This window comes from Xiphias gladius, chromosome 21 (genome assembly GCF_016859285.1).
Source record: "Xiphias gladius isolate SHS-SW01 ecotype Sanya breed wild chromosome 21, ASM1685928v1, whole genome shotgun sequence".
NCBI classification, from domain to species: Eukaryota; Metazoa; Chordata; class Actinopteri; order Istiophoriformes; family Xiphiidae; genus Xiphias; species Xiphias gladius.
Window position 1 is genome coordinate 16,247,472 of NC_053420.1, and position 27,245 is coordinate 16,274,716.

Below are 27,245 nucleotides of genomic sequence, written 5' to 3' on the forward strand. Positions count from 1 at the left end.
TTGAGGCACCATGGCTTAGGTGTACATGTGTATTCAGATGAATAATTTGTAATGTTTCTGAACTGGTATCTTACATTTGTTAAAGCAATCTCAATTTTTATCTGACTGTTTTTGTTTAATTCCATTTGTGGCAAAATACTGTACAGCTACAGTCTGTTATTTTGTTGAGCAAAATAGTCCACATTCAATTGATAGTTACTTTTCAAATTGGTAAACAGTCTTTTGTAACATTTAACATAATTTACCACTAGATATACTGAGCTTGTAATAAGTAAAACCATCAGTCTTAACATGACTTTTTGATCGTATGTTGCCAGGCATTTGGGCAGTTTGTGTTTTGTTTTATTTTTCATCTGACATTATCAGTTCTTACCTTAGGATATGTTTGAGTACTGGTATGATGATCTTCTAATAATGGCACTTTCTCTCTGGCAGAGCTGCAAAGTACACACAATGGCCTATGTAGGAGTGGGAGCTAAAAAAAAAACCCCTCATCCACAAATCTTCAGTGGAGCAGATGTTTGAGTTAAATAAATCCATGCTGTTCTGTTATGTCACCACTGTTTGCCTGTGATTTGGTTGGTGGTCATATAGTCATCATATAGACCAGTAGCATACTTGTAAAATATCCTGTAAACATTGCATTATTCATTTTCCAATGTTGACATTTTGCTTGTCTGAAAATTTTTAGTTGTATCATATTTAGATGAATGCATAAGCATAGTCCACCAAGCCTTTGTGAGAATTAGGAATATTAGGTCTGCAACTAACAGTTATTTTAATTATCAGTCAGTCATCGCTTTTCTTGATTTGCTGGTTAATCATTTGATCTACACTTTGTTAGAAAATTGTAAAACATTCCCACAGCTTCCATAATTTCCCAAAGCCCTAGCTAACATACCAGTATTCCAATCTCTTATTTCCACAACCCAAATGTATTTGGAGTAATATTGCAAAGGACTAAGAAAACCAGTAAATATTTACATTTGAGAAGCTGGAGCCCAATAAATGTAAATGCTTCAACAGTTATAAACTAATCGATTATCAGCATAGTTGGTGATTTATTGTCTTTCAGTTGACTAATCGATTATTCGACTAATCATTTCAGCTCTACAGAACATTGTGCTTAATTTATATCCTACTGACCTCTAGTAGGCTTTTTCACGTGTTTTCCCTTTAAGTTTTAATTGTCTTTAGTTTGAAATGAAATACTTTACACACACAGTTTATTATTTTTTTTCTGAATATAATAGCCCACATTAATGTGATATTCATTTCATGTTATTGATATGATGAATATGATCAGGATTATGTGAAATTATCTTGATTTATGCCAATAACAGGAGGATGTTTTGACATTAAATTGCAATGTTTTTGGTCAGTTTGAATTTCATTTTATTTTATTTTATTTTTCCTCTGACACTGTCAGAAGGCTCACAGGAACGAAACTGCAACATGTAGCCAAATATTATAAGAGATGTAGGGCTGCAACTAATGATTATTTCTGAATCATCTGCTGTTTATTTTGTTGATAAATAATTGATTCTATGAAATATTCAAAAATTGTCAAAAAATTTCACTGAGCTGAAGGTGACGTCTTCAAATGTCTTGTTTTGTTCGACCAAGAGTCCAAAAGCCCCCGAATATTCAGTTTACAATGAAATATACCAAAACAAAGCAGCAAATTCTCTCTTTTGAGAGATGATATCTGTAAACATTTGGCTTTTTTTTCCCAACTATTTTTGCATTAAAAATGACTGAATCAATCAGTTAGAGATTATTTTTCTGTCAATCGGTTAATCGATGAATCGACTAATTGTTTAATCTGAAATGTATGGTACCATTTCAAACACGCAGCCCGTAATGTTTGGTGTCTCTAACAAGGACCTGTCATTTAGGTTACAGAGCAAATGGTCCATAAAAGAGTCCAGGGAAAGACCTGAGCTGAGCTGGGGAGGTCCCAGTGGTCCCCAGTCATGTGCCACAGAGGGATCAGAGCTATCTGCGTGGTGACTTGAGATAGCCGAGCAGCGTGAACGCGCACGTACGAGTTCCAGTTCCAAGATCCCACCCATTGCGTCAGCGCGCTCCCTCACCCTCTCCGTCAGCGCGCGTGCTCCGTGCGGGATGCTGAATTGTAGGGGATGATGGCGGAAGGGGAGCAACGCTGAGTTTCATCTGAGTTTTTAGCAACGCTGTAGAACCACCTACAACATCGTTTCTCTCCGCTGACACCTTTCCCGAGGCGATGGGGAACGAGGCTAGCATGGAAGGGGAGGGACAGGCGGGACAGCCCGGCCCCGCCGTCCCTGCAGCGGGGGCTCCGGCTTCCATTTCAGCACCACCGGACTCTGGACAGCTCATCAAGCCCAGCAATGGAGCGCCAGCCGGAGGAAGTGGGGCTGGACCCGGGCCGGGGATTAACAGGTAGCCGCGCTAGCTAGGACGCTCCTCATCCAAACTGTGGGGAGAAACGAGGGAGGCTACACGGCAGCGTGGCGTGTACCGTACATCTGTACGACGTGGAGTGTAGATATAGGCTCAACCGACTGCGTGGAGATAGACTTGAATGGGTGCTTAATTATTTATTTCAATATCCTTGTCAACACAATTCACCACCCCTTTCGAGACCGATTCTTTGCCTTTTTGGCAGCACCACCCTATTTGTCAACGTGAGTTTGGGCCGAAGCCAAATTCCATTTGCAACGCTCTCGATGTGAAATCAATAATACGTAAATACAGCTTTCAGACGGTTCAATAGGAATTTCTACGCCCGTTTTCACGGCGTCTGTCCTGAGGCATCAATAGCCAAGTATCATGAATGAAAGAGCGACATTTTCCCCTCGTAGTGAGGCAGTGCCGAGTGAATATGGATACTTAGGAATGGATTTAAGGAATATGAATGTCCCCGTAGCTTTAGGTGGTTTCACGTTGAAGAGCCCCGTCGGTTCCATTACGGGTTGATTTGACAGACTCGGAGACGTCCGTATCCCAATGACAGCGTTGTGTAGGATGACAGTGCTACCGTCCAATATCGCCGGCGTCATTGTGAGCACAGGACCGTAACGCGTATGCCATAGCCGCCTCGCTCATCAGATCTCAATTCAAATCAATAGGCAGCTCGTGGAAATTGGTTTTCACCACCGTCAGCTGCACAGAAAAGGGTCATTTCTTCCGGAAGAGTGGTGTTGCATCTCTCCATAAGGAATCCAGCCTGAGCCCAGACACATTATCCACGTTATGGCAGACTTATGAAAGGACAATTTCCAGTATTTTGGCAGTTACATTAGAAAAACCCCATTGCTGGCTTGTATTAAGAAAATGTAGACAGATAAAATATTTGCCTTCCCCAAAAACCAGCCCAGATCATTGTTGCGTAATCACATGTAGTAGCCTGTGGGTCTTTATTTTCTGTGTGGGTGTGTGCAAGGGATTACCCTTCCAACAAGATCTGATATTGCCTTAATTACACAGTTCAACAGTTGTAGACCTGAATACGCACATGCAGAGGTACAGCTGCATCTTGGCTTTGCCACACCTGTTTACAGTCTCTCTGTACTTGCATTTTAACTGCCTTCCAAATAGATCTTTAGATTCCTTCAAGGCTAAAAATCAAGAAGTGTTGCGTCTTTGGAAAACCTGTCTCTCATCACAGACATATTGCTTGACGTGTTTTATTACATAAAGTGATTTTAATGTATAATGGTGAGCTATAGGCATGTTCTGCAAAGAGTCTGCCATATACCTTTATAATGTTTAGTGCTGTCTGTGTTTCTGTTTGGAAAACACAGTCACTGCTCATCCTGTATTTTCACCGTGGGACAGGTTTTAAGGGTCTTAGCTCCCATGTAACCTCATGATTCTTTTATATCTTGATTTTCTCTCTGGTATCCACCCTAAGGTGTCTCATAAATTGATAGTGAGAGCTTAGAGACTGAGTGTGCTGAGAGACACAGAGTGGGATGGTAGGAGATGGGCAGAGAGTGAGAGAGTAAATCATATGGCTGATTAAATTGTTTTTCTTAAGATCATGGCACATTCAGTCTGGACATTTCCTTAAAATCGTCTTCCACAAAGAACTTGTGAGAGTGTGCGAAACAATGAAACAGGGGCTGGGTTGAGACTATAGATAGGAGACTTTCATCTTAATTAAAATGAGCTGCAGCATTTTATGGGGTTGCCTATTAATATGAATGGGGGCATAATATGCTATATATAACCTTATTCAGAAGTGAATTTCATACAGGAGTTTTTTTTCTCTATTTCAAACCACATTATATTTTATTCATTGCAGTCAGAGAGCTAAATCTGAGCCCATGTACTAGTCCATGAAGCTAAGGGAGTCACCCTACCCTGCTTCACAAAACACCACAATAGTTGTTTTCTTCTCTAATCATAACAGCTTTGACTAAGTGCACAGTCATCCTGACCTGATGACCATCACTGACGAGAATTGAGAATTGTAAGAAATACTGCCTTGTGTTAAAACAAGCTCCAGATATTTCCTGTGTTTACAACAATGTGCTCAATGTTCTGCCTCTATATTGTTGTCGCATTGTTTTCTGTCTAGCAAATTAGTTTGTGATGACCTGTACTTGTTCCATCATGTAATTACATATGTTATCTAATGTTTAGACAGATATACTTTATTCATTCTGTTCAACATACGCCATTGACGTTAAGTTTTTTCAAATAATGTAAATCATTAACTAATGTATATCAATATAAATCCAAATTCTTATACAAAACCCAAACAAAACTACAGTCCATTAAAAACCATGAAAATAATGGATACAGTCATGTTTTTAGACACAGTTAATAAACAGTGTTTCTTCGTAATTCATTTACCTTCAGCGATGAAGGCACTGTACACTATGTTGGCTACACATACCAAATGGTCATCGCAACTCAAACAAATAATGCAAAAGCTGTTCTCATTATTTATGACACTATGACAGCTGTGGGACCCAGAGAATTAATATCCATTTCTGAGATGTTGGCAGTGTAGCATTGTTGTCCAGATGTCCAAACATACACACTACACTTCAATATAAAAGAAATCAGGCACCAAAGCCTGCGTAAAGCTTATTAAAAGCACTTTTGCGCTTTTGTTCGAAGCTTGTTAAATGCATATACATTAGCGGCAAACAGCTGGAATTTTGTGCTACACTGTCTTGGAATGATTGAAATCCTGCAAGAAATGCTTGTCTTGAATGTTTCTTCACTATATGTAGGTGGTGAGGCTGACTAAAGCAGTACAACAGCTCTGCCCATTTTCTATGTGCCACTCTGTGTTTTCTGTCAGAACAGACACATAGGTTTGTTGTAGCTGGAAGCAGACACATGTTTGTGCCTCTAATGTATTACCATTACATTGGAGTCACAGAACTCTGATTTTCCTGAGAAATATACACCCAGCAGTCTTTGAAAAACCCCAAAGGTCATTTAACAACAATCACCGCTGCTCTGAAGGTTTTTGCAGAATCTTCAAAGACTTAATTACTCATCTGGATAGAAAAAAAATATCTGTTGAATCAGAAATAGATTTTTAACCTGTTTCTCAAGTTGCGACTCTGTTTAATAATCTAGGTTGCCAGAAATGACAAATGTCCTTGCTCTTTCTGTAAAACACAAGAGAAATATTAACATGTTCTTTTATATAAAAATATAACATATTGGGAAGAAACATCAGTATGCACCAGTGTAACTCATAATTACATTTTGTTCACATTTTGGTCCATGTTGTACAAATTGAACAAGGACAGGTCATTTCCAGCTACCATCTTTGTTTTGATTTGGAAAAAGAGTTGCAACTTGGGAAGTGGGTTAAAAAAATCTTTTTTCTCAGCAGTGGATGGAATATTTTTTCAGTCTTTGTGGATTCAGATCAGTGGCAAGGGCTGTTAAAAAACTTTCTGGGTTTTTCAAAGTTCATCGGGTATATATTTTTACAAAAACCAAATATGCGTAGCTCTGTGAGTTTATTATATTGGTAATATATAAATATAAATTGGGGTTCTGCTGCACCATACTACTCACTCACACTGTGGTATTAAACAAAACCTTAAAACGATTAAACAAAACATAGCTGTAACAGTTTGTGCGCTGTTTTGGGGATCGTTGTTTAAAGGCCACTTGCTGTGATTTTGATGTAGCCTACTTCATGTGATGAGCCTTTACTCATGTGATGTGCTGCAGGTGGGAGATTTAAAGTTTCAACACTACACGTCACGATTTTTTGTTTGACATAATGGGGAAAACATTGTCTCTAAAGTAAGTTCTCTCTTTACCATGTCTCGGCTGCTCATCAGTTATTTTTTGGGGATTTGCCAAGGCTGTCCAATGCTAAATGATGAAATGTCTGCAAATAACAGAAACGAGAAATGCTGTGGCCTAGAACAGTGACATCCACCTCTGTCAGAGACACTGTAATAATTTGTTTTGTGCATTTTGAAACAATCTTGATATGGGACTCTGTCACACGTGTGGCTAATTGAAAAATTAATTACATTAGTTTTGTGTATCAAACCTTTTGATTTTGTGTGAGTGCAGCACGGAGCAGCTGTTTACTGTCTGCAACTTGATATCTGAAAGCTAACAAGGATGCATTTGTCATCATTTTTGACAGAAATTACTTGAACGTGTGTCAAGTCCCCTTTGTTCCACTTTAACCGTGGTAATGGGAGCTTATAAAACATACTTTAACACAGCAAAACTCATGTTTAACAATCATGGTGTCCAGCAGCCACTGCATTAAAACATTAAAGATGCTTTCTTGAATAATTATAAAGTTAAAAGTGTTTCTTTCTGAAAAAAAAAACAGTCCGCTTTTCAACACTTTATGAAACCAACAGTGCTAGTCCAATGTTTATGTGAAGACATTGTATGGATTTTATGAATTAACTCCACCTGATGCCTTTAACATACATTTGGCCATTAAAAGTAAACTGTGCATTTGAACATATGCAAGTCTGATGCATCTGCTACCTTTCTGCTTTGACCTTTAAATATTACTAAATGGACGACACTAGATAGATTTCACTCAGAAGCCTCAGTTACCATGTTTCATTTCCAGTGGAAAGATGTATAAATCAATGAGAAACATATAGTATCTCCATTATTGGGACACTGATACAGATATACTGTATCTGGCTAAAATTAAGCACAAGTCTATCAGATAATTTCCCCTTACCAACGGACATATTTAACAAGTCGAATGTCAGCGCAAGGCCACTTTTTTTTTTTTTTAAATGTCTCTAATCAAAAGAATGTACATATTTTATTTGTAAAGTGACTGTTTACTTTTTGTTAATTATTTACTTGCAATGCTCTTTATTGTTCAGCAAACCCTTTAAAAGTAATGGGTTGGGAGTGCTTTTATTGTTCCACTCAGAACTGGTTAAAGCGTTCATCAGTTAGTGTGTCGTCTGGGTGCAATACTGCTGGAGGATACCAGACACATGGGTACAGTTGACTGTTGATATTTTACTGTACTGAGCTTTGATTTGATTTTGAAAATATGTTCTCTGTATTCAAATTGAAAATGGATTTGAACATTAGATTTTGATCAAAAAGTGTCAAGTCTTGCACATATCAGTTGCTCTTATACTTTGCAAAGGAGGAAGGAATTTGTTTTGTCTGTGTTGTTAAAATACCAAATATTTAGTATATCTATCTCTGTTGTGGAGCATCTTCAAAAACACACAATCCAGTACCTTTACTGTGTTAGGATACACTTTCCATACTCTGAGAAATGTTGATTGGCTTGTCGAGTCCCACTTGACAATGCCGATAAAGTCTGTTCAAAACATTATGTCCACTGTATGGTTGTTAGCATACAACTAGAGTATTTACACTACCTTTTAAAGGAACAGTTTGACCTACATCTATTTGCTTTCTACCTGAGAGTTAGATGAGAGGATCGATACCACCGCACGGCTTTCCAGTAACTATGAAGCTGCAGCCTGAAGCCGGTTAGCTTACCTTAGCATAAACACTTCAAACAGGAGGAAACAGCTAGCCCGGCTCAGTGCAAAGGGCATGGATCTGCCTACCACCACCTCTAAAAATCACAGATGAATAGTTCTGTATTGTTTATTTGATTGTGCAAAACTAAAGTGTAAAAACGACTAGTTGCAATTTTAAAGGGAGTGAGCTGATGATTTTGGGGCCTAGGAGAAGTAACTTTAGAGGTGTCAGTAGGTGGATTTAGTTACTTTTGGACAGAATCACGCTAGCTCTCTCCAGTCTTCGTGCTAAGCTAAATTAACAAACTGCTGCATATTTATTAAATAGATTAGAGATTGGTATCAATCTTCTCATCAGACTGTCAGCAAGAAAGCAAATAAGCCTATTTCCCAAAATGTTGAACTATTCCTTTAAGATTGATGTCTTACAGCTGCTGTGTTAATTAGTGTGCGCTGGGTGTTGACTTATTCAACAGTAACACTTGGATATTGTCACTTGTATTATTGAGGCTGTGAAAAGACTCTAACTCTCTTTCTTCTTCCTTACAATAGGAAGTTTCACATGGAGCTCCAATTACAAAAGACTGGCAACTTACAAACCCGTCACTATCCACTTTGTGATAAAGCAAGCAACTTGCAGTGCTTTAGACACAAAACCACAAGTTGTTCTCAGAGGAATCACATTTGCTGATGCATAAGAATATCTAAAGAAATCTTTTGAAAAGGTGTCTTCATGGTTAAAGTCTTAGTTTGAGTCTCATTAAGCCATGCCCAAGGCATTGCATAAATCACAAGAGACTTCGCTTTGTGCCTTTGCTTTTCAAGTGATGATTATTATGTCAAGCTACCTTCTATCTCGGGAGGACACTGGGTAGATTGAGACTTTAAGTATCTCACCCAGTGTGTTAGTGGTCTGTAGCTTTAGCATTATCCTCAAAAGTCCAGTTTAAGCCTCAAACAGAGTGAGAGCAGTGGCCAACACACTGTCAGGGCTGTGTTCAATTTCAAATCTAACGGTCAAGTGATGGTTTGAAAAGTACAGGTTTTTCCCGATGGGCTCACTACAGTGAACAGTGGAACAAGGTCATCAGCAGTGACTCACAATTGCTAACATGCACTGTTTTAATTCCTTTATTCCTCCCTTCATTTCCATCCTTCTCTCAGTGTGGATGCGGGGCTGCTGCTGAGACTGTCTTTGAAGATGATGGGCATTACAAAACAAGGTCTAACTTGTTATGACAGTGGAAATCCTCCACTCCCATTTAACTATTGGCATTGATGCCTGAGGGCCAGAATGAGCAGGAAAACCGAAAGTTTATGATGCTGTTGTCTTATACACTACCTTTGTTCCCCTCTAAACACGTAACTGAGGCCAGAACAGAACAGCTTCAAAGAGTGAAAACAAGCCACAAGGAGCACTTCACAGAACGTGATAGAGGCAATATAAAATATTCAGCATCTGCCTCTCTGTTGGTCAATGTTTTGAGTAGTCTGATATCACATCATGAACAACAATAAAATCTTTTAATGGTATGCGGACCTAGAGCATCTCAGAACTGAAGGGTTCCAAAATATAACACTCAAGAAGAGGTACTGCTGCTTGTTGAAATTAAGTTGCTGGTATAAAAACCTGCTCAAGAAAACATTAAACGCGTCTGGTTTGTAATATATACTTCGAAGGATATAAGCTACATTTTAATTTTTACCACACAGTGCTAAAATGTTGCGAAGTCTACAAACTAGGTTGCTTTAATAAGAAAAAAAGCTACAATTTACTCACCTACTTGCTATTCTTCTCTCAACAGCTCCCTCATTCTTTTCCTGAAACCTCCCAAAAGGTTGCCGTGGTTTCTTTTTGCAGACGATGTTACTTCTGGTGTCAGTGCAGGTTCACGAACGAAAAAATTAAACTATAAAAAAACAAAAAACAAAGAAAAAAACCCCTATTGAACATATTGATTAAATTTGCACATAAAAGCTAATCAGGTTAAGTGAGATTAATAATGTAATGTAATAAATGTAATCTGTTATTTCCACCTTTGATCATAGTGAGCTTTTAATTGAATGCTCTTGATTTATGGATCGGATTACATCAATGTCAGAAGACATTGGAAAGTTTGTGATGATGTCAATGAAATGTGTCTATTACTAAGGAACTGCTGTGGGCCAAGGTGAATTTCCACTACACGTGTTACTACATTTGTGCTTGTATAACAATAAGAAAGAGAGAATAGCGTTTTCTTTTTCACATAGACAAGCAATATGTGCAGTGAAATGCAGTGTGGCGTATTGTGCTAAAAGACTATCGTGGAAAATAATAATTACAGAAGAATATAAGGGATACAAATTCTGAGATAAGACATTATAAATATACTGAATGTAAAAATGTAATATGTACGTATGTCACAACTGTAGGCAAACTATACAATAAACATTCAATTTACAAATTCATGTATATAAAAACCTACAGCTGTAGCCGCTTCACAAGATTTTACTTTTATTTAACTTTTTTTAAAATAATTGTATATTGAGGATGTTCAATCTTGAATTGGAAATTGTGATTTGATACAATAATCTTAATTTATGATCCATTTACTAGCTTTTTCTTGAGCGTTCAACAGCAGTAGGTCTAATGTCCACCTTCTTCTGTGTTCTCTTTTCCATCTCTGTTAGACCCCCACCATCAGACCCAGGACCTACAGCGGGAGTCCAGAGTGGTCATGGGACAGGGGACAGGTTAGCCTCCCATGATACCCCTCAGCATGCTGCACCTCAAGGAGAGCAGGGCCAAGGTCATGTGGCCAGGAAGAGTCTGCAGGTGGATGTGGGTTGCAGCAGGACAGGGAGGTCCCCATCTGTGTCCCCGGACCGAGGTAGTGTCCCCACCTCCCCTTACTCTGTGCCTCAGATTGCACCCATGCCCAGCAGCAAACTGTGCCCCGTCTGCAAAACCACCGACCTGATGGGCACTGGGGATGACAAGCCAAACTTCAACACCTGTACACAGTGCCGCTCCATGGTGTGCAACCAGTGTGGCTTCAACCCCAACCCTCACCTCACAGAGGTAGGCAGTGCTGCTCAACTAAGATTCACGAGGATAATACCACTGTTGTACATTTTTTCAGAATTTTTCCTTTTTTTCCCTCTAGTTCTATAGTAGTTTACTCAACAACCAACCTGCTACATAAACCTAGTAAATATTGGTCGTTGCATCTGAAGTCGCCACTGTCACTCCACCTTGAAATACAAGCACAGTCACCATCTGCCATAGTGCATTGACATGGAAAAACAAAAATATGTAAAACGCTGCTAAAATGGCTAAAAAAAAAAACCCACGATGTTGTGCAATCGACTGCACAAACAAATTCAGGATGAATTCAGACATATGTTTTTACATACTGCCCAATGGCTAAAGGGAATAGAGGCAATGGGGTGGCTGTATCATCAGTCGCATGGTTTTCTGAATCTAACATGTAATAAAATCTTAATATTTGACACACCTGTCTGCAGACGACCAGGATATCCTTCAAGGTCCAAACGATTTTTATCAGGCTGACAATTTCTGCTTTAAAATAGGACCAAGGATTTGTATGCCTTCAGGCTATGTTTGGTGTAACCTTATTTCCCCAGTGTGGAGCTATATACATAAACATATACTGTATGAGTCATATATGTACTGTATATCAAGTGTCGGGTACATCATACAGATTGTTGTTGATTTTGAGAGCCTTTCAATTGTCCTAATATCCATTTGCTTAAATCCAAGCTGTATAACAGTTCTACCCATGCATAGCATCCATAGCAGGCGTCGGTGAGAGAGCTGGTATCAAGAAAAATTGATGTCAATGCCTACCTCACATCTGCAGTGTCTCAATAAAGTATGTTAACAGGAATACAGAGACTCTTACAGTGGGTGTACATTTTAACATTTTGGTCAAAGTGGGTGATTCAGGTGCTGCATTTTTGTTTAATTTGTCCTCTGGTATTTATTTCTCATTGACATTTCTGAGTAATGTTGGCGATCAATATTGTTTCAAGTTGGCTCTGACTGGCTCACGGGGCTGGATGGCACCAACTGAATGGGAGTCAGGATGTGAATTAGTTGCATGCTGGTTGAGAGCTGTGAACTTGTGATGAATTGTTTAATGATCTGGTGGACTCAGGATCTCTCATCCCCAAAGACCTGGTTGTCACTCAATTCTTTGCTGGAGTGCCCAGTAATATATTGGTCACTTCCTATTAGCTGCAATGAATCATGGCCCCTTATCTTGAGTAAATGCTACGTTCTTTTATAGCTGATGTTACACAGTAAATGAACATAGCACTTGAACAAAGCTATATCCATCCTTTCTGACAGGAACTAGTGAACATCCAAGTCATGCCCAGGGCCTCTTCCAAACAACGCTTTTTATAACACCACTGAACGCGGCACAACACATTTCCCTATCATTCACAATTATTCATATGCATCTAAACACTCATCACTGTTAACAGGTAGCTAAGAAAGCCTAATGCCTTCATCCTAAAATAAATCACTTGCCTAATTTGAATTAGGCTATGCTTCACTGTTACTGTGAGTCAAGTGTGGCTGTGTAATCTGTCACAAAGTTTCACATCAACTTCAGTGAGTCATGTTGCAAATAGCAGCTAAAAATCCAATGTCAGTAAAGCTGGCCTTTGGGCTATCAATGTGACTGTAGGCTGAATAAATACAAGGATATAGGGAGTAAATGTTTAGTTTTTGAACTATAGATGCATGCATACAAATGTATTGACTCATGGCTGTGTGTAAGCTTGAGTACATAGACGGATGAGTGCATATGTGTGTGTACAAGAAGAGAGACTGCAAAAGTTGGAAATAGGAAGCTGTGGGAGATGGAAAGACTAGAAAGTACTGCGTGGACCAAAGTGGAGACAGACAGTAAAGAATAGATCATGGCAGGGAGACACGGAGAGCATGGCAGTAAAGAGAACAGTGGAGGTGGATGTTATGGGTATTTTTGAGCTCAGCCTTGGTGAGCTTGTCAAATGCTGACAGGGAGAGAGACACGGAGGGAAAACGCTCAGCCTCTGGAGACCTGAAGATTTACCCCCCTAACCTACTTAGCATGGATTGGGCTTGTGCCTCACTGCAGCATATCTAACACAGCCTTATCACTCATCACTTAAACTGATGATGGTCATGTTGCTGCTTATCAAGGTGATGATAATGCTGAGGATGATGATGACTGGAATTATGATTACAGTGATGGCGAGGAAAGACCGGGAGAAAAAGATAGCCATGGCAAGGAAGTTAAAGTGAAAAAAAAGTTCCTCCTAAGCAGGTACAGACAGTTATATTTGTAGATGAACTGAGCTCTGTAAGTTAAAAATAACATCTGGTATTTCATAAAGACAAAAAATCATAGAGACAAATTTGACCTTTTTACAATAAAATGGAGACAGACTTTTAGGATTCTATAGGATTATAATACTTGTTTTCATTTTTACATCTAGTGTTTTGACAGAAAAATAACCTGCGACATTTTCTCATAAAAAAAGTCTCTCATTTATTGCAGCTCCAGGATTAGTCTTCTGATGACGACAAAAGCTCAGTCCAGGTTCATGTCGTGCTTGGTAAGAGATGTGTCTCTGTTTACAAATAGTTCACAGACACCGATTGTTCTGTCACCGGATTACAGGGATAACATGAGCAAAATCTGTTATTGAAGAGGATTTCCCATCAAATTGCAGAGAGATGACAGTGCTGATTAAAGTGTTGATAACCGGGGGCAATCCCATATTTGGATATTTTAAATTATGCTTATTCACCAAATGGTATCTCCAGCCCAGAATCAAATGTATAAATTACATCAGTTTTTTTTCTGAATGGTTAGCAAGAAACTGCCTTATTTGTCAAATTTCTCATACAGACAATCCCTGTTCATGTAGGATTGTTTGAGGAATGATAATAATTGTTGAAATACAACTCAGAATTTGTGTTAAACAACCTGGTGACAGGAATGCAATTTAGAAAGATGTAAACAGCGAGTAAAAAATGGTTATATGCCAAAGTCTGTTACAGGGCTGTCAATCAGGCCCGAGGATGAGGTTTACTTAGAGATGTACGCTGAGAATTGAGACATGCAAGCAATCATACATGTGAGCTTGTATATACAGTACGTGTGTGCATGTGATCTTGTAATAACTTAGGTAACACCAAAATAAAAAAATAAAAAACTTCTAAAATTAAGTAATGAAGTAGGTGAGTGAATAAAAACATTGTGATGAAAGAGGAAAGGAGAAAGCCAGACAGTGTCAGAGAAACGAGACAGTCAAAGAGAGACTCGGAGACAGAGGATAAAACAACAGAGAACAAGAGCTCAGAGAGGTAGTGAAAGTACCACAGATACTTCCCCCCGACAGTGTTCTCCCACCATCATACAGGGGAACATCTGCTTCATAATTGGTCCAATTTCTATTTATAGATCCTCCTTCTGTCTGCAATGATGGCCCGGTCCTAAGAAGCCACAGCTGAAAGAAAGAGGGAGAGAGAGCTGTGTGTTAGCAGGGGGAGACAGAACAGGAGAGAAAAGCATCATCATAAATTAACCATAGTAGTCAGAGTGTTCACTAATGCTATGCGACACTGCACTGATCTAAGAGCGCAATACAAAAATACAAAATCTAGAAACAAATCATAAAATAATTCTGGGGCAATTTTTAAAACAAAACTTGCTTTATACAGCTTGATGTGCTTCCCCATGATGAAGGCATCAGCATGGCCAAAACACTCTGGAGATGGATTTAAAGATTTTTTGAGGAACTCATGAAATGATGACTTTTTAATGCTTTTGTATGAAAGTTTCCTTGGAACTGCTTCCTCTTTTAACCAAAAATCCTACAAGACGAGCAGCAGGTTTAACAAATTCTCATAAGACTCACTCTATATATCTCTTCCTTCCCATCCAAATGACTGTATATCAGATGCATGTCCAAATTTGACAGCTACACTAGACAGATTTAGCAACCAAACCCGAAACAGTGAAATCTATTTTGCCTCTAAAATACAATATTTTGCATTTGGAAATTTCCAACTAAGATTAAACTAATTACTATTTCATGAGTATGGATACTTTTATCATGTTAATATTTTGTAATTTAAAGCTGCACTAATCGATAATCCTAATGCATTACAACATCGTATGTAAAGTGAAAGTAGCCACTCCTAGTACCAAGCCCACAGAGATTATCACTCGTCTCTGCAGTTCATTGCAGCTTTATTGAGCATTTTAGCATCTTTCATGTAAATTTATTGGTTTTATTGCCTGCAACTTTAATGTTTTGGTTGTCCCTCTGCTTTCAACCTTGTTTCCAGATGCAGCAAGCAGCTGTTTTAGGCAAAAAGATAACACATAGTAACAGTATCTGTGCAGCCCCAAACAGCAGACAGACAAAGTTAGCAACTAGCTGGTGAACATGGTGGAGCATTTAGCAGCTAAAGAGACAAATATTTCCCTCAGGAGTTGGAAAACCAAAACAGAATTACAAGGAGAATGAATTTTGGATTCACATTTGTCAGGTGGCCAGCAACACAACCCCAGATGAATACTTACGTTGTAAAATAATGCCTGGATTTGCTAATAGGCAACAGTTTGCTAACACGTTCACCACAAACAACTTTATAAGGTGATAATATGTTAATGTTAATGTTGTGTTTGCAGCTTGTTCCACCGCCCCTAAGTAAGTTTGAGTGGAGACATAGTTTTCCACCAACCGTTTCTTTTCTTTTCCTTTTTTTTCTTTTTTTTTTTTGTTTTTATGGGAGGGTTTTTAACTTTGACTACTAGCTGGAATAAGTGACACCGGTGACCAGTCAGTTGAATAATGTTTCATGTGAAAAAACTGCACATGTACAGCTGTGGGATACAGAGTTATAGTAAGATATCTCCATGTTTCTCCTGCAGAGACAGGGATGCTTTAATGTTAATCAGGTTCTAATCCCAAGGCCCAAAATTGATTTCCTCAAGATGCTACAATAACACGGTCCATGGTGTCCATTGATCCTAGTTGAACTTTAACTTGTGATCATCTCTAAACTCGCTTGCCTCAAACAGAGTTCTTTGACTTGTTCCAGTTTTCATATTGTTTGTACAAGTGAGCACAATTAGAGTCCAATATGATCCATGGTTAGATTTTAATTGTCTGAGGGACAAGTAATAGCTAGATGAAAAATAAATAAAATGTAAACTAAAAATGATGCGGTCATACTAGTGAAGGATAAGTCCATTATACCTCGAGGGAGCCAGAGCCTACTTCCTAATCCTCTCAAATGAATTCAAATATTTAGCATCAGACATCTCTAATCCCCTTCTAACTTTGCATTATGTGGAACAAGAGATTCAATGGCATTCAGATCTGGCAAAGTGGAAAACAATGAGTCTGTTTTATGGATCTCTCCCTAAGACTGGCTTAAGCTTCATATGTGTTGAAGTTAAATGTGATTGAAGGTTGGCATAGATGTCGAGAATCAGGACGTGATTTCTTGAGATTTCTCCCTCACGAAAAGTTTAAATGTTTCATATTTGGAAATACTATTCTGGTTCAGACCCTTGAGGGAGAAGATTTTGGAAAATATTTTAAGATGTTTCTTCGGGGTCAGACAACTGAGTAAAACTGTTTATTCATCTGTCTTGCTTTGTTTCTTTTGCATTTGTGTTTTCTAAATTATTCTTTGCTATCTTTCTGAGGCTGACGTGTCTGTCTGTCTGCCTAGTGTGTGCTGGAAGATGGTGAAGAAAATGGATGTATTAAAAAATATATTCTGCACGGAAATGTAATAATTTTGTTTATGAGACCAACTGCTAGTCATCAAAGAGAGAAATGAGCTTTTTAATTATTTGTAAGGACAAAGTGGGCCATAGTTTCACTCTTGGCTTCCCATTAACGGCAGCATTTGGTGAGTTAGCAAGGCTGTACCGCTTCAGAAAAAAATGAAAGCTGTTTTCCCTTTGGCACGTATGATACAGTATGTACAGTATATATTCAAATAATTTTTATGTAATTATGATATACTATAGGTATAACATAAATATATATTAGATTTTAGATTAAAAGGTTTGTTTATCCAAAGTCCAAAAGCATGCACTTACAGTATTTTCAATACTTGAACAGCCTGATTTCTTAGATGACACCTATTGATTTGGAAATAAAATATATGGCCTATCTGAATCTATATCAAAGATGCCAGTGTTTAGGTGACAGTGTTTCACACAGTACACTAGGCTGTTTTCACAGACTGGGTCTTTAAGTGGACAAACAGTATGAACTGGGTCAGGAACTCAGCTGAGACACTACATGCTGAATTTTGCATATACCAAAAATATTTTGCTATGAGAACTGCCAGAAACTAAATCTGGGACACAGGTTTAATTATTACACCATAACTCACTGCATTTAAAGTCCCAGCTCAGTGTAGTCATTTGGGTTGTGCTCTCCAGCAAGGAATAATAGGAATAATCACATTTTGTCAGTCTGTGTCAAATAGAGGTATACATGAGCATCTGTAGTCCATTTCTCTAACCTAGCTTCTGTAATACAGTAAGACAGGATAGACACGTTAAAAACTCACTCTGTGCAACATAGCAACAATATGATGATTTGACAGTTATTTTGTATGCAATTCAAAATCAATTCTCTCTTCAAATAAGTTAAGCAAACTGTATATGGCACAGTAGCATCACTGTAGCATCACTATTGCACTCTAAATCCCTGTGAGATATATTGAAGTGATTTGTTTGTGTCTTTTTTCTGCCAGTGTTTCAGGTTGGTAATGATTTATTGCAAATTTCAAAGTCAAGTTTCAAAGCCAGATACAGTATGCTTATTTATTCACACTCCCTTTTTAGGCATCCCGCTATTTTTTAACAAGACTAGTATATGGCCCGACCGTGTGTGGTCAATGTGTGAAATGTGAAACGTAGATGAAAACTGTTGTGGAACTGCCGTAAATAACTACTTTCAATGGGAAGGAGCTAAAGCCTGTCGGAACAGTTACTAAATGTCGCTAGATGACGAACTACACTAATTAGCATATTTATGACGGCATCCCGTCATATTTGCATTCAGCCTAGTTTCAGCCAGTTTCAGCCCTTTATCTGTTTGCTTCTCTCCTACTCTCTGTGCTCACATACACAGTATTTTAATACAGGCGAATTCCCAAAAAAGCTGCTTTTTCATTTACATATTTTGCAGTTTCTGTTGTCAGTTCACAACAGAACAAGTATGAAATAATGACTGAATTGCAGCCCATTAAGACTACATATTAACCAGCAGTCACTTCCAAGCCATTTCCAAGCTGCTGCTCTGCTCTGCTAAAATCCTGATTTTATAACCGCGATGTCATCTGACAAAATCACCAGACACATAAGTTACAGACGACAGCTGTGCTGTGATTTTGGCTGTATTTACCTTTAAAATGATCACTCAGAGATAAAGTTAGAAGCTCATTCACGTCTGTGTCAGCTGACGTGCGGACAATTGAATGAGACGCATAGAGACGTGCACATACGGAGGGAAAGCCCGACATCGTGCTCCCAGGGTAACTGGAGACTCTCTTCTACAGAATCTATCTAAGGTTTGTCCAGAAAGTTCCTTATTTTGTCGCTAAATGCTTTTGTGAGGAAAAGTCCCTGAAGGGGTGTGAAAAGTCAGTAAATCTAGCGACAAAGGCGCTAAGTAATAGAAACTGTTCACACCAATTCATTTTTTAAAAGAGCAACGGCCAATGGGGAAACTCCAACACTTCGCCGGCCGACCAATGGTGTTAACTTCATCACAAACTCAATTTTATTACTCACTCACTCTCGGACACTTGGGGATGTAGCACTGGACAGTCTAGCCAAAAATCTACCAACAATTAAGATTGTACTGTCCACAGTTTTCTTTAGTTTGAGAATTTTTTTTCAAATTGTCATTGTATATTTTCTATGTGGCTGATCCGACCACAAAAACATTTCCTTTGCAGCAACTCTTGCTAACATTCTGGCTATGACTAAAACAAAACAGCTGTACAATCTAATGTAATTCAGTGCAGATAAACTACATTTATCTGAGGCACTATTTTTTTTAAAGCTTACGAACTAAACTTTTGTTACTGTGACTATGTCAGAGAGGCATGTTTGTGATAATGTTTGCAATTTGTGGTGGTGTATATTATTATTATTATGTTGTTGTCTACTATCCAATAATAGCTACCTTTCAGTAATAAACTCTAGTACAACAACAGAACAAAATGCAGCCTCAAACATCACAGCTGAGTAGAGTCAACATCTCTGTGACTAAGTCTCAACAAAAAAATGAATATTAAAAGCTTCACAAAGGAAGCAGCATATATTTTGCAAGGATATGGTATTGCATTAAATTATACTGTTCTGGTGTTCATTATATTGTGTCTATCCCCTGTACCATATATCAACATTTAATCTTATGCACTACCACTCTGCACTACTTATCAGCATCCTTAGCAACACCATTGCTCCCTGCTGTGCCTGACACTGTACCAGCATACCTGGTGAGAGACATTCAAGAAGCAGCATGAATAGAAATTTAACAGTGATTTTCCCAAAACCACTCATTATTTCTGCTAGTCTTACTTTGTTTTGATGAGCCTCATTCCCTGCTTGGCAACATTTAGGAGTGAAACCAATGTCCTCTATCGAGATTGTACTTGCAATTGTTTGACGAGTTGACTGTGTTTGAGTTGAGCAGAGGCAGAGAGAGATAAATTGACAGAGAGATGGAGAGGGAGAGAGAGAGGCATTGGGAGGAATTTCAATGTCTTTTGGCCCAATTTGCAAGGAATTGATAAACCGTTGCATTCCAAGCATCCTGACCCCCAAACTGCAGTGCTCAGCTGCTGTATGTACTGCATGGGGATACCGCATTGTGATCTCTGAGACAGAGCTTCTTTCTTTGTCTGCATTCTTGTTTGGCTGAAGTTTAATTCTGTCTTTGAGTATGTTCCTTACCCAGCTTTCCTGGAAAATGATGGCCTGCACAATGTCTCACACCTTTCAACAAATGCAAACTGGAGATGAAAAAGTATGTTTGTGTGTGTGTTTGTGTGTGTGCGTGGCTCATTGTTTTCCTTTATTTATAAACTTGTGGCTTACAGGCTGATTCGGTGGTCACTGGGATGTTGTTTGGGGCAGAGCTGCAAAAATACTTCACTTAAAGGCATAATTTTTGATTCAAATGTAAGCAAATGTTTTGCCCCACCAACAAAATAAAAACACAGGTTTGGAATCTGCGCCCATTTTTAATTATAGTCAGATCTTGTCAATGGTGGAAAGTAACAAAGTATGTGTGCTCAACTATTATACTTTATGAGGTCCTTGCACTTCACTTGAGCAATTCCTTTTTATGGTACTTTACTTTATACTTCTAATTCACTACATTTTGGAGGCAAATATTTACTTTCCACTCTATATTTATCTGAAAGCTTTAGTTACTAGTTACTTTGCAGACTCAGATTTTTAATTTAAAATATAATCAACTAATAACTTGGACAGTACGTATAGTAGTTACGATAATGTCTTCAAGTCAAGTGCCAGTAAACCACTGAGACAGCGAGGCAGCATGGACAATAACAGGATCCTGAAACTTCAGCAGTTAAATGAAATTCAGCCATCGTTAATCTGATTATTTACACATTGCTTTTCCTATTGTGATATGTCAAAATGTCTTAAGTCAAAATAGAGCATATAAGCATTTTAATGTTTTAGCTGCTCTATATATTTCAGTTGTATAGAGTCTAACAACACATTAAATTTAATGTACTCATGACGTGAGATTCGAAATCCAGTCTTGACAGCAGTTGAGAAAACCATTTCATCACAAGGTCCATTTAATAGCTGTTTTGAAGCTTTCAATCGTATAGCATGATATTCATTAGCAGATGAATATTTGCCCAGTTGTCAAACAATTGTAGACGTTCAGGTTTCTATATATTTTTTTTAACCTCTTTAGCTTTAGCTTTCAAGTCAGCATGGACAAGAAGTACATAAACTGCTCAGAAAACTACAACTACAATTCCAAGACAACTGGGCAAACCACATCTACTGGTGAAGATCATGTGATATTACTAAAGAAACTACAATAGCGACTACAGCGATATTAGCATAAAAAGTCAACGTTTCACTTTAAAATCCAGTGAAATTGAAGTCTAGTATCTCAAATTCCATCTCTGATCAAGACACTCTCACTATTTGATCCATATCCAAGTCTCTGTGGGTCCTTGCTTCTAAAAGGTTCTGTTTCTGTCACCAAGTCGTTCTTCATGAATCCACAGCGCTCAAACATCCTGTTGCCAGCTCATGACCTTTGACGCCCATCATACCATTGTACACACACACACATACATACACACACATCTAGCAAGCAGTTCCATGTACGGAAGAAAGGCCGCATGAGAGCCATCAAAAATGTATAGATGAGATGGAGATAGAGGAACGGGTTTAGAGGGAGCGATGTGATGTGAGAGATGCAGCTAAGACGGAGAAACAAAGATGAGTGGGGAAGAACAAGATGGAGGGTTGCAACAGAGAACTGATAGAGAAGGAGGGCAGGAGACAGAGAGTGTGCAGTGAGCTTGTTTTTTTCTGATACAGATCAGATTTCATAAAGATCCACATGATTGCCTCATAACAAGGGGGCGCAGAGAGGAATGAAATGGAGAGATGTGGCGGAGGAGCGGAGACACAATGAAATTGATAAATAGCTGCTTGCCCTCCCCACAGCTGCTTACTGTGTTTTTCTGAGTAGTTTTTTACCCACAGGGTTTAATATAGTTATCCAAACTGTAAATTGGAAAGAAAAAAAATAAAGGACAATAACAATGATCGAAAGAGGAGTTCCCACATATGGGTCTCTGATTGGTTGAAGAGTCCCAGTGAAAACCATGAAGTAATCAGTCCTTATACAAGGATACATACATGAGAAATCGTAATCAGTGCAAAAATTATCTAAGTATATAAAAAGAAATTATATCACAGTTATACCTTTAAAACATTGTTTTACCTTGGCATTAAAGAGTAACTTAACACCAGGCTGAAAAATAGTGTTTCACTGTCCTGTCTGGATGAAAATTTCAACCTTCACACCTCTGACCACACCCAGCACCATTGATGGGTGTAGTTGGGTGTGGTCTGTTACAGCTGTAACCACAAACAATAGTGATGCCATTGATATCCTGGAGTACACCTGCCCAAGAATGAGATTTTCAGGGAGTGTTACGTTACTCTTTGTCAACTTGCCGTCCAGTAACGTAACACAGGAAGGCAGCCGGCTCGGCCAGAAGAAGTCCCTAATGTGCATAATCATCCTGATTGGTCGACCAGAGGAAGCAATCGTCAGTGAGCACAACACCAGACCTATTTGAAATACTGAACAGATTAGTATTGTAGGCAGTGACTCTGAGGTCTGGAACCTCTGGTACTTCTGATTACACCAGTTTGGTCTGATAAGTGCTCTTTTGCACCTGTAGCCACAGATAACAGTGATATCAGGGCATACTGACCACACCAAGCACATTTCTACATCACTTCATGACAGACTTTTACCACTGAGGTCAGCAAAATTAGGTGTGAGACTTCTGAATCTCTGCACACATCTCGGTTACCTGAGAACTTCAAATAGCGAATAATCATTCATGAATAATGAAATGCAACAAAATGACTATGCAGTCTGATTATCAAGCAACAGCAAAATTAGATGTTAACTAGGTTTATTGTTTAAGCAGAGTTTCTTATTTAACTAAAAGTCAAAGCACAGCAATGAGTCAGTGCTTTGCATATGTGGAGCAAAACTACACTTTAGGTCCAGTGACTCACACTACTGTAGCTAAACTGTGAAGGGACAGCCAGCCTGCTAGCTTGTCTAAAATGTTTTGGTAACACTGCATTTACCAGATAATATATGGAACAATGCTCTAGGCGGTCAATAACATTATGCAATCAAAATCTAACAAAGAAGTACAACAATTACAGGTTACTACATGTACACAGCTCAGCATACTATTAGTGTCACATTTACTAGAGCCAATCATATTTAGAGGACCTTTTAAGTATTACTGTCCATGTGAAATTGTGAAACAGTCATTATATTTCCGAGGCAATGGTAATAAACTTCAAAATATAGGCCCTGCAAGAATAATCAAGAATCATATTGGAATCATATTATGCACATAAACTGTACGATTGTACATAGTAACTCACAGAGTTTGTGCATTGATGTGTTTGTGTGTGTGTGTGTGTGTGTGTGTGTGTGTGTGTGTGTGTGTGTGTGTGTGTGTGTGTGTGTGTGTGTGTGTGTTGGTGAGCCTTTATGTTAATCAATCTCCCATGGCCACAGGCTTTCAGAGCCGTTTGATGCCTCTGCAGAAGTGAAGAGATCTTTTTGCGTTTTCTGTCCTTGCGTCGCCAGCTGTCAGAGCTCAAGAAACTCTCGGCTGAAGCCGAACCAAAATCTTTATAAATCCACCCCTTTACAGAGGTATGAATGAAAAAGGTATGAAGAGAAAAGCAAGTGGCCAGGCGTCCAACTTCGCTCTTTGTGTCCAAGACCTCCAACCCAGCCACAACCCTCACACAACCTTTCTCTGACGGCATTTATAATGCATTAAGGCATTATGTAATGACCAAGAGCCCAAGACTGCTACAATAGAGCGGCAGCTGTCAAAGCACCAGGATGCCAATTACCACATATGGCCATGTGCCATCACTAGGGCCCCTTTCTGACTTTCACCTTCTTATGTGCCTATATGGATCAGAAAATGAACAAGAAAGAAGACAGGAGAAGCAAAGTCATAAAGGAAATGACAACAGCAGGAGACACAAGAGGAGAATGGTGGGAGGATTTTAACGAGGAAGGGAAGATGTTGTGTAATGAGAGGGAAAGTAAGAGACAGCAAAAAGGGAAGAAAGAAACACAGAAGATGTGAGGGAACATTACAAAACCATGGGCAGCCATGATTTATTGATGAAGTCCAGAGTTCACCGTGCCTTCACATTTATTTCCTACGCATTTTTTTGTGGGTAAATTATGTTTATCAATAACTGCCGATGTGGAGGTACGGGGTTGCTTAAATCCTTCCTCAATGAGACATTTTACATCGTTCATAATTATTCTTTCTTTCAATCATTTCCCGAACCCAATTTTTCCTATTCAGATTGGGCTGGAAGCTATCCCAGCAAGCATCGGAAAAGGGGAAGGGAAGGCATCCAGTCCATCACATAAACATACCAACATACTTATTTTTACATTCACACCCACAGGCAATGCAGAGTTTTTAGTTCATCTTACTAGGATCTCTTTTGACAGTGGAAAGAAATATATAATAGATTATGTTTTTAAAATAATATACAAGGGCCCTGTCAATTAAACCAGTTAAGCAGTTCATCAGTTAGGCATTTTTTGTTAGAGGAATAGTTTGTCATTTTGGGAAAAACGCTTATTTGCTTTGTTGCTGAGACTTGTATTAGAATAGTGATACCAATTTTGTGTCTGTACAGTAAGTATGAAGCTACCGTCAGCAGCCAGTTAGCTTAGCCTAATAGCATATAGACTGAAAACAGGAGGAAACAAAGCCCCACAAAAGTTAGCATGATATATATAATATCTGGAACTATTCCTTTATATCCCAATTGTTTATTCTCTTTTAAATGTTGAATAGTGAAGATTAGATACTGTAGCTTTTGGTCATTGGTCTGTTATCTTTTTCCTTCACAGGTCCAAGAGTGGCTATGTCTGAACTGTCAGATGCAGAGGGCATTGGGAATGGACATGACCACACCACGCTCCAAGAGTCAGCAACAGATACACTCTCCGTCTCATGCAGCCAAACCAGAGCTCAAACCCGAGGCTTCAAGTCAGCCTGCACCCCAGACACAGACCCCTCCTCAGACACAGACTCCGGCACAGGCTCATCCAGCTCCTGGCCCTACCAAACAGACTGGTCCAGCTGGCCCAGGCCAGCATCAAGCTAAGGTCCCTCCAGGGGCGGTCCCTCTCCCCGGCATGGCCAAGGCCCCATCCCAGCCTGATCTATCCCGCAGCTCTCCCGCCCACCAACCCCAGCACCCACGCCAGGACCAGACTCGCAGTGCGGGGAGCTCCCCTTCACGACAGCCCCCACCTCCAGAGCAGACTTTTGGGAAGTTGTTTGGCTTTGGTGCATCTCTCCTTAACCAAGCCAGCACTCTTATATCTGAGACTACTCAACCCCAACAACAGCCCCCAAAACCGGCCCCTAAACCCGGAGGACCTCCTGGTCCAGGACCTGGGGCAGGTAAACCCTCAGGACCTCAGCCTGCACAGCAAGGGCCTCGAGCCCCTGCTCAGCAGCACCAACAGCAAGCTGCCCCAGACTCCTCTAAGCCCAAAGCTTGTTGTCCTCTCTGTAAGACAAACCTCAACATAGGCAACACAGCAGAACAACCCAACTACAACATCTGCACACAGTGCCACTCCCAAGTGTGCAACATGTGTGGATTCAATCCAACCCCACACCTAGTTGAGGTAAGACTCTGATTTGATCTGTCTGGCTTTCAGCTGTGTGTAACAGAGTGTCACCTGGTCCTCAACAGCTTGCAGACCATGGATTCTCTAAATGAAAAGATTTATTGATGTGTTTCTCTGAAAAATGCTGTGTCACAGTGCTGTTCAGTGGGTTTTGTTGTTATTCATTTGTGGCTGCCTGGTCTTGAAGTAAATAGCTGCATTTTATGGAGAATTCCTGTGTGCATGAATCAAATATTTGGCTTTGGGTGCTGTTAAATGGCCAACGCTTGCCTCTGTTTACTCTGTCTCTGAGGTTCTTCATGCTCCTATTATTGTATGTCTGCACTGGTTCTATTGTTTCTTAGTATTTTTTTAAGAAAGGTCCATCATTATTCACTCCCAATCTTTAACATAGAAGGATGAACACATTTTTCAAAATATTTAATGAAAAACTGCTCAAAAGAACATTTCTGCACAAGAATTGTCTATACTTGGATTTTTATGCAGCAGGTTCTGTATGTAGCTTGTACACACACAGCTTTATGTAATCCTGTGAGCTTCTTCTCTGTCCTCCTGCCTTCTCAGTCAGGACCTGCTCTGTTCTGCTCTGTCAGGGCCTTTCATGTAGTTAGCAGAGTGAAGTCCGGGCTGTGACTCATCTCATCAGTGTGCACTGTACCCTGGAGCTGCACAGAAATATATGACCAATCTACAGGAAATTGAGCCCAATTAAGTTCAATTTAATGAATAATCTTAGTATTGATTAATCACATCAGGGGTCAGCTGAGGGTATATTCATCCCTTAAGTGCTCCCTTGTCCTCTGTCATGGTGGGAATCCAGTGGGTAAGAACAGGGACTTGCAGTGGCCTCCAGAGCCAGGCAATAACAGAGTTTAATTATGCAAATCAAGTCCAATTGAATGATAGCAGTAATAACAGGCTTTCTACAGAGTGCTGGCTTTTTATGGGTGAGCCTTGTCTATCCAGGCATCTGGTTGTCACAGGCACGAGCACAGGCCATTCATAGATCGCTATGGAAACAGAGAGATAATTTGTCTGTCAGGTGTCCCTTTCATGCTTTGCTGCTGAGATTCTGAAAGTCTACAAAAACTTTGAGTCTGCTGTTGCTCTTTTTTCATGAGAGACTCCGATATTAGGAGTCTCTTCTGCTCTGCTAACCACAGTCTGCAACTCATTCCAGCATAAGGTGGGCTCTTTGCAAACCTGTAAACAGTTTTTGTTGTCATTCCATGTGAGCTGGCTGGTAGGTCACTTCAGAGTGGGTGAGAATCATTTGGACGTGATGTGAGGCTTTTTACTATGAATCTAGGTTTCTCAGCTTGATTTTTCACAGCCTTGGCACTTTCATCTTCCTCATCGTCTCCTGATCTCTCCAAACTTTTCTGCTTCTCTGCACCTGCTTTTTTCTTTTCCTGCCTGTTGCAGGCAGAATTGTGATCATCTCTCGCTATTCACGAGGGCATGGTGGCACACTATGTGGTTGCATCATTTCTTCATTTATGCCACTGGTTTCTCCATGTGTTTTATAGAGCATCTTTATCTAGATGACAGACTGGAAAGCCCTTTGAGTTTAATCTGTGGTCACAGCCCAAATTGCTGGGTTGAGACAACTCTTTATCAAATAAGTGAAACGTATTTGAATGGATAAGGTTGGGAATATTCTGTACTTTTGTTCTTGTCAACAAATCTTATGAAAACACTAAAACCAATAATTCATTA

General features: G+C 39.4%; 1 protein-coding gene across 1 annotated transcript in view; it reads left to right on the plus strand.

Annotated features, from left to right (window-relative positions):
* The first annotated feature begins 2,248 nt into the window (after nt 1–2,248).
* The window catches only part of bsnb (bassoon (presynaptic cytomatrix protein) b), a 58,760-nt gene continuing 33,763 nt past the window's right edge, over nt 2,249–27,245 (plus strand). The window contains exons 1-3 of the mRNA XM_040116362.1: nt 2,249–2,427; nt 10,641–11,031; nt 24,735–25,523. Coding sequence (XP_039972296.1) covers nt 2,249–2,427; nt 10,641–11,031; nt 24,735–25,523 — 1,359 coding nt within the window. The remainder of the gene's footprint in view (nt 2,428–10,640; nt 11,032–24,734; nt 25,524–27,245) is intronic.